At 42.1% G+C, this 8,797-nt stretch overlaps 1 protein-coding gene across 2 annotated transcripts; it reads left to right on the top strand.

The window, feature by feature from the left end:
- Nucleotides 1-721: 721 nt before the first annotated feature.
- allc (allantoicase) lies at nt 722-8,315 on the top strand. Of its 2 annotated transcripts, none has more exons than XR_005992872.1 (11): nt 722-988; nt 1,152-1,202; nt 1,406-1,493; nt 2,627-2,746; nt 3,593-3,672; nt 4,516-4,648; nt 4,723-4,878; nt 5,297-5,437; nt 6,930-7,038; nt 7,123-7,241; nt 8,054-8,076. XR_005992872.1 is itself a non-coding variant. In XM_041805820.1 (11 exons), the coding sequence occupies exons 1-11, from the start codon at nt 899-901 to the stop codon at nt 8,231-8,233; spliced, it is 1,200 nt and encodes a 399-aa protein (XP_041661754.1). In that variant the 5' UTR covers nt 805-898; the 3' UTR covers nt 8,234-8,315. The 2 variants fall into 2 exon arrangements, 1 of the variants encoding a protein (XP_041661754.1); XM_041805820.1 differs by having other exon boundaries at nt 805-988; nt 5,297-5,370; nt 8,054-8,315.
- The last annotated feature ends 482 nt before the right edge of the window (nt 8,316-8,797 follow it).

Here is an 8,797-nt window from a genome sequence, read left to right on the forward strand (position 1 = left end):
AGTGGTAATACAGTAGTCATGGTACAGGCACCCCAGCTCTCTGGCCTGTGATGGCTGTGGCCCCGAGGATTGCGGGGCGTCCTTTATTTTTATGCACAGAAGGTGGCAACCCTATTCACCACACACACCTACGTGGCTTACGCTTGACTCAAACAGTTGAACAGAGTCCTAAAGGCCATTGAAATTCATCATATAGCCTTGTCAATTTCATCCCTATAGTAGCCTATAGACCACATTTTTTAATGAAAATGTTTAGGCCTGTATTAATTTTGTACCCTGGGCATGCCCACAATGGGAGGAAAAAGAATGAAAAACGGATGTTCAATTCAAAACAGTTTAAATGCATACATATGACATATCTGACAATTAAAAGCAAAAAAAAAAAAAAAAAATTGTGTTGGATGTACACATTTATATTGTTAAATTTAATTTAAAAATTTAGTCAGTTAAATTTAGTTTTTTTTTTTAAATTTAGCAGGAACCTTCTGCTAGTATTTCTCAATGCAAAAGTCACTTCTTCTTCAGTTCTTCACTTCCCACTTTGAGTTGTGTTTGCTTTATTAATAAAGATTTTCACACTTATTCTCAGTTCTGCTGTCACTCTCCCTGCTAGTGTGAACTCATCAGGTGGATGTAGATGAAGATTAGAATCAGAGCAGTAAATGAATTTGTGTTTTGTTGTTCCTGAGTGGATTGTGGCTCCTCCCTGGATGGGATCACAGTGTTTGTGGTGTTTAAACAGAGCTTTAAACAGAGATCCATGAGGTCAGTGAGCCCACACTCTGTCTAAACAAACAGCCTGCTGTGGCGGAGCAGACAGTGAACTTTGTTCAGCAGGATGGCGTCTACCTGATCACTTCCTCTCAGCAGGAACACGCTGCAGCTCAAAGTTTCCAACATGGCAGAGAGGAGAACGGCGCTGAAGGCAGCAGCAGAGCCAGACTTCCTGCAGTTTAATGATCTGGCCTGTGAGGCGGTTGGTGGGACGGTGAGTCACTACAATATGCAAAGATATAACTGAGATCCATACATGAATGAATAATAATGAGGCAGACAAACTCAGTGGTGAAAATGGGTCATATATATATATTGATGTACATGTTCTTGAGTGCCATATAAAAAATTAACAGGTGAACCGATGACTCTTTCAGGTGATTTTTGCCACGGATGAATGGTTCGCTCCTGCTGCAAACCTGCTGAAGGTACATCTCTAAATCAACTCCAGATGCTTTATTCAGTATTTGGTGAAGTAGAATTATGTGTGACTGAGTCAAAATAAGCTGTTAAATGAATAATATCACCAGACCCGTTTTAAATGAAGACCAGATATCATCTAGCTTGTCCTTGAAAATGTGTAGGTTTGTATGCATTTCCAAGCATCTTAGTCTTTAATTTTATGTCACAGAGAGAGCCACCACAGTTCGTAGCTTCAGCCTTCACTGAGTTTGGAAAGTGGATGGATGGATGGGAGTCAAGGAGAAAGAGAATTCCTGGTTAGTATCTCTAATAATTTTTCCTGTGCCCTACAGTCCAACCAAGAATGACGTCATTTTTTGCGAATATAATGCATGCTAAACATGTATTTACCAGTTTATTCTTGATTAAAAGAATGTCTATGAAAACTTTTACCTGAAGCCGAAAGTGGGAGTGCAATTTTGAGTTTTTTATTTTATCATTATGTAGCAAAGACAACTAACCTGACACACCAGAAAACCTTCAGTACTAGGCGTTTGGTACAAGGCGGAGGATTTGGATAAAACCCGGAGTGTGATTGGATGGATGTTCTGTCTGTCACATCTCTACGGGCCAATCAGAGCAACAAAACACGTTACGTAGCCACAACTGAGGTGCTCATGCTCAGCTACTGAGGAATAACGTGAAACATGGTGACTATAGACATGTCAGTATGCGACTTTTGTCATTTTTGAAAAGAAAACAGCTCACTGCTGTTCTTTGTTCTTCTTTTGATGAAGAAATGTCATCATGTTCTGATAAAACTGGCGCTTTAGCAGCATCCACGCTAATCTCTTCTGCCGTAATGGCACCGGCCTCTTGTTGCTGCTTCCTTATGTCACGACTCCGCCGCGCCTGAAAGTACTGCCCCTCGTCGCTGATTGGTCCTGTCACTTTCTAACTGGGCCCAAACGGGAGACGGGAGCTTTGCAAGATGGATTCACCAGCGAGAAACACGGAAACGGGCAGATCCATCTGCTATGCAAGGTTAATAGACAACAGGACAGCCACAGAAATATTTAGCTAAAATATCTCAGTCGCCCCCTTGTGGCAATCTGTGATAAAGGGACTGATCTCACTGTTGGAGCCTAAAATTTGCACACATTTGAAAGAAAATTAAAACAGATATTTTATATACAAAAATATGTTAATTAGACCATTTTAAACATTTCTTTCTTTTATTTGAAAGTGCCTGTTTAGGAAAAAAGCTGGCCATTGTACAAATGTAGCTGATGATCCTGTATTAAAGCAATGTCAGAGGAGACCTATCTTCAAAACCACATTTCAGAAACATTTGCACGTAGAATAATAAGATATCATCTCTCCACAATCTCACCATTCAGATCATATTTCTGGAGCTAACCATTATGTTATTTTGGATTTTTGCTGAAAGGTCATGACTGGTGCATCGTCCAGCTTGGAGTGCCAGGGCTGATCTACGGCATTGATGTTGACACATCCTTCTTCACTGGAAACCACTCGCCCTTTGTCTCCATCCAGGCCAGCTGTCTGGGTAAAACCTGCTCTGTCTTATGCTGACTGATTCTTAGTGGATTATAGACTGATAGAAACTTTATTTATAGTTTGTCTCAAAGCACTCACATAGGTGCAAACATAGGCGTTTACAGCTGGAGAGTGGAAGTACAGTGGTAGTTCAAGAAGGGACAGTGTGGTTTCTGTGGTAAAACCACTAATTCCAAAAAAGTTGGGACATTGTGTAAAATATGAATAAAAACAGAACTGAGTGATTGCCAAATCTCATAAACCCATATTTTATTCACAACAAAATAAAAACATCTCAGATGTCGAAACTGAGACATTTTATCATTTCATACCATTTCATTTTGAGTTTGATGGCAGCAACACGTCTCAAAAAAGTAGGGACAGGGCCATGTTTACCATGTTTACCTCTTCTTTTAACAACAGTCTGTAAACATCTGGAAAGTGAGAAGACCATTTGAAATTTTGGGAGAGGAATGTTGTCCCATTCTTGTTTGATGTAGGATTCTAGCTGCTAAGTGGCCCTAAGTCCTAAGATGGGAGTTAATTTTCTGATGGTCTGACATGTACACTCAGATTGAGTTGATTTTAACTCACACAGAGTTTATTCCAGTGATCTGAATTTGCTGTGTGTGACAAAGAGTAGAAACACTGCGGGTCGTTGTAGTGATACACTGAGGTGCTCTTTGGAAATTCACGCCTGCTTCGCTTAATTCATTTTCTAAAGGGTTGACTTCATGAGTTACAAAATCACCTATCTGAAAATACAGATGTCCATCAAAAGGCAACCCCAGGCACACTACAGGGTTCAGACATTTAAAGGATTAATCTGCTCTAATATTTATTTCATCTCCAACAGATGAAAAACCTCCGTTCACCCTGGAGGGAGACAGAACAGGCATGGCCGCCTCAGACAGCCAGCTGGCTGCTGTTGCCAAGGTATTCAACACATCAGCTGATTTCAACATGACCTCTGATTTCAAGAGTGGAACCAAGAAAGAATGTCTTGAATGTGTATGCTCTTCTAAGTATAGAATGGGCGGAGCAGTCTGATTGTAGAGAAGTCAATGATGACGTGTTCTTATGTGTCCAGAACATTTTCCTAACAAGTTTGTTCTCTCCATCTCTAATTTCCAGTGTTCTCCAATTCAGAGAGATGGTCATTGAATAAATTAAGGCCCCATTTATTAATTTACTTATTTATTTTTGATGTGTGGTTTGATGACAGCTAATGTCTGGTTGATTGACAGCTGATGTCTGGATGATTGACAGCTTATGTCTGGTTAATTGACAGCTGATGTCTGGTTGATTGACAGGTGATGTGTGGTTGATTGACAGCTGATGTGTGGTTGATTGACAGCTGATGTGTGGTTGATTGACAGCTGATGTGCGGTTGATTGACAGCTGTTGTCCGGTTTGATTGACAGCTGTTGTCTTGTTTTTTCACAGCTGTTGTCTGGTTTGATTGACAGCTGTTGTCTGGTTGATTGACAGCTGTTGTCTGGTTTATTGACAGCTGTTGTCTGGTTTATTGACAGCTGATGTCTGATTAATTGACAGTTGATGTCTGATTAATTGACAGTTGATGTCTGGTTGATTGACAGCTGTTGTCTGATTAATTGACAGCTGATGTCTGGCTGATTGACAGCTGATATCTGTTTGATTGACAGCTGTTGTCTGGTTTATTGACTGCTGTTGTCTGGTTTATTGACTGCTGTTGTCTGGTTTGATTGACAGCTGTTGTCTGGTTGATTGACAGCTGTTGTCTGGTTTGACTGACAGCTTCGCTCTGAGGCATGGCCAGAGCTTGTCTCTTTGTCCCAACTGAAGCCTGGTTACGCTGACTGCTGCCATAACTACTTTAAAGTCAACCTGAACCACCGTGTGACACACTTGCGCCTCAACATGTTCCCAGGTAAACTAACACGGATTCATTTCTTTAATCACATAACCTACAGAGTGAACTGTTAACTACGTATGTGTCATCAGATGGAGGGATAGCCAGACTGAGGGTTTACGGAGTCGGCCAAAGAGACTGGTCCACTGTACCCTCCGACAAAGATGTCGACCTGGTGGCTCTGACCAATGGGGGAGTCTGTCTCGGTTACAGCGACGCCCACTTTGGCCATCCACGCAATATGATTGGTTAGAATTTATCTTCATGTATTTATTTTGGCTTTCTTGTTTAATGTTTATGATGTGTTCAATGTTCCTGGATAATTGAGCTTCTCTTTTTTTGGTAACTTCAAATGTGATTGTATCTAAAATGTTCCCATTTGGCCAGATTCCCTTTCTGTCATCAGGCAGATTCATCTTGCAAAGCTCTAATCTGAAATTACAGTACCAGGTCTGAGAACGGACTGGTGAAGTGTCATTTTAGAACAAGGTCATAATTGGGTAAAAAAAAAACCTCCAGAAATACTGACATCAGAAATGATCTATTGCGAGTTGAAGTTTAAAGGCAGCATTAGAGCAGTTCTCAGCTGACTGTGGATGGACAGCTGATACTGCTGATACTGGTTGATACTGGTAACAATGGTGACATGATATCCTGTGTTTGCAGGTCTTGGTCGAGCTGTCAATATGGCTGATGGCTGGGAAACTGCCCGAAGACTCGACAGGCCCAAACAACTTGAGGTTCAAACACACAAGATCTGCATGCAGTCTAGTCTTTGGTTGTTAAAGTTCCAAAAAATAAAAGTCTGTAAGTATCTTCATGAATAGAATAAGGATGTTCTCAACTAGTTCTTTCATTGTCAGTTAAACAAACATTTGAAGTCTAAAGATGAGAAAACACCAAAATCCATCCTCAAGTGCTGAAAAACGAAGCCAATGCATAAGTGCAGCCTTTTTTAAATATGTTGCAGGCATCGCTGTTCAAGAAGCACAAAACTAATGTGATGTCTGCAACACCTCTAAAAATGTTAGGACAGATGAATAGACTGGGAAAGCTGTGGAATGCCCAAAATCACCTGGAACATTAATGGAATGTTTTATAGGCTTTAAAGGATGGCATCATCTATGAAGATAAGGATGTTTTATTGGCTTTATGGGATGAAGTCATCTCTAAAGACAAAAATGAACAGGCTTATGAGGATGGCATCAAGTTTTGTCCCTGCAACTCGCCTCAATAATATTAATGATTTCCTCCCTCCCCCAAACTATGGGATGTATGCACTAGCAGAAGCCAGGGTACCGGACTTGAAGTCCATCTCAGAGAGACTCAGGATCTCGAGAGGCATCTGATGTTCCAAGAGTGGCCTTCAGCCCAGCTGTATATGCCTGTGCAACATCTGCCGCCCTGACATGCAGACGACTGACATCCAACCTTAGTCAGCCTTCCTGGGGCACCTTAACTGCAGTTTAAGGGTTGCAACCAGAAGCTGATGGTCACAACTAAAGAACGTGGCACTCCTGAAAACCCTGCAGCCCCTGGGAGGCCTCCAGCATCCACACACAAGTACATGGTTAGTCATTGGAATACCAAGTCCAGTGCCCGTCCCTGGAACCACAATCCAGCAATCCTCAAGCTCTGACTGCTGGCAGAGTCAAGGAGAATTGAGGAGCTTTCACCTCACCTTCCAGAGTTGTGTTGACCAACACATGCCTGCAGTCCTCCCTGTTGGTGCCAGTGGTAGCATTGAAGTCACCAAGAACCACCAGGCCATTACCCCTGGGGACTGAATCTACCACTGAGTTGAGTCTGTTGCAGAATGCTTCCTTTGCAGAAAGTTCACTCACCCTTGTTTGAGCATAGATCACAACAAATGAGACCAAGCCCAATGAATGGGTCAGTCTGGCTTGCATCTTAGCCCCTGCCCTCTTCAGTGCGTGCATGGACTGGAATTGGGTGGGTAAAAAGGAGCAGTGAACTCTCAGATCTCCCAGATCTGGACTTTGCTGATGATGCTGTGATCCTTACAGAGACTGTAGATGTCCTTGTGGGGGCTCTTAACTTGTTGAGTGAGGAGGCTGAAGCGTTGGAAATGTTTTAGAGGCTTTATAGGTTGACATCATCTTTAAAGGCAAAGCTGGAATGTTCATGAAGCTGGGGATGTTGGGGGCTTTTCCCTCTGTTTTTGCCAAATAGTAGGCCATGATCTGCAACTTTTGGAAAAATGAGTGGATCTGTCAAGGAGCAAGGGTTACTTTTGATATTATTAGAGGTGAATGTTTCCTTGCTGCTTGCCTTGCAGGTGGACCAGAGAGGGATCCTGCAGGTCCCCGGCTGGGAGTGGGCCGTGTTTCGACTCAGCCATCCAGGAATCATCAGCAGCATCGAGGTCGACACCAACCACTTCAAAGGTTAGCATCAGACGTCTTTGCAGGGAATGGTTTCATTTTCTTTGAAAAGCAGGAGACGATGACACTTCACGTGTTCCCATCAAGGTAACTTCCCGGACTCCTGCAGGATCGAGGCTTGCTCTTTGACTGCTGAGGAGGAGGCTGAAGGCATCAGAAGCAAGTGGAATTCTGGGAAATGGCAGGTCCTGCTTCCGCCACAGAAAGTATGTTTACTCACTGAACAACTCCTGTTGTCTTCATGTTGATTATTATTCATAGAGTTCAGCAGTAATCCATATATCAGAGTTCATCAAGTACATTTGCTCAAGATTTAGTCTTGACAGAAACTCTGGGGGCCGGACTTTCAAATACACAAAAGTTTAAAAAATATTTTGGTCTGATTGAAATATATTGTAGTAGTGTTTGTATTTTCTTTCAAAATGCAGGACATGTTTAGTCATTACCAGTGAGATCTATCACTATTGTCTATAATGCAGCAGACCACCAGGAGACAACAGAACTGACTGGACCCCTGAAAATCCCAGAGAATGGTCCCTCCACAATTATGATTTAGTACTAGTATCAACTCATTTTTGACACTTTTAACCCCTTTTGCCTCTTTAACCCAATTTTTGCAAGATATTAACCCCTTTTAAACCACTTTTCCTGCATTTTTATCCTCTTTGTGCCACTCATCCATTTTGCCACTTTTCTTCTATTTTTGCCACTTTATAACCCCTTTATGTCCATGTAGTATACATGCCACATTAATATGTAAAGTATAAAGGGCTGATATAGAACAGAAATAGCGATTAGAGAAAAAGAGAAATTTTAAAATTGTACAAAAAGAGGCTAAAAGACACAATCATGTTTTTACTATTTTACCGTGTAAAACTTTAATTGCACAGAGAAAAAAATTCCATGATCTGAATTTTTAGTCACTAATTTTAGCCTCTAATTACTTGTAATAATGAAAAAGCATGAGTGCTGTCAGTTTTAACCCATTCACTGCCTTCTGTCTGCTCTCTGTCTGCAGCTCCGTCAGCACCACATTCACCTCTACAGCCGAGCCGATCTGACTCTGAGCACGCCGGTCACTCACGTACGCCTCATCATCAGCCCGGATGGAGGGGTCAGCCGGTTGCGCCTGTGGGGTCGGCCCACACCCATCGCCACTGCTCCAGCCAATGGGAAGAGAGCTGTGTCCAAACTTTGATCCTTAAAACACAGAAAGAGGGTGTCAGAGATCTGTTTGATTTGTGATGATGTCACAGATTGGCGAGGAAATAAAGCAGGAATCACGGCGCTGTCTTCTGTCTTTATTCTTTGACAGTAGAGAAAAAACTTTACTGACTAGATATGACACTGCCCCCCGCCAACATCATCAGAGTGCACTTTACACAACATAACTATGCTTCTTTTCCTCCTGTCGTACCGTCTACAGCCACCAGAGGTCACAGAAGGACAATAAACATACCAGCACTGCCTGGGCTGAAAATGAGAAGCTGTCTGTGGTTGTAGGAACAGGCTTGTCCTCAGAACTGGTGTGAAAAACTGTAAACCCGTGAAAAATCAAAGGAGTGGGCCCTTTCCAGCTGGGATTTACTGATATCAATGCATGTGATCTGGATCAGTAGTGTTGGTGTTAGCATCCGGGCCAACAGTTCATCAAGAAACTGAAAAGTTTGCATTTCAGTTTTAACCACTTATTCCATCCATTATTGCTATTTCTTTTTGTCACTTTCAACCATTTTTTGCTACTTTTCTCAGATTTTTGCCA

Source organism: Cheilinus undulatus, linkage group 14, assembly GCF_018320785.1.
Source record: "Cheilinus undulatus linkage group 14, ASM1832078v1, whole genome shotgun sequence".
NCBI lineage: Eukaryota > Metazoa > Chordata > Actinopteri > Labriformes > Labridae > Cheilinus > Cheilinus undulatus.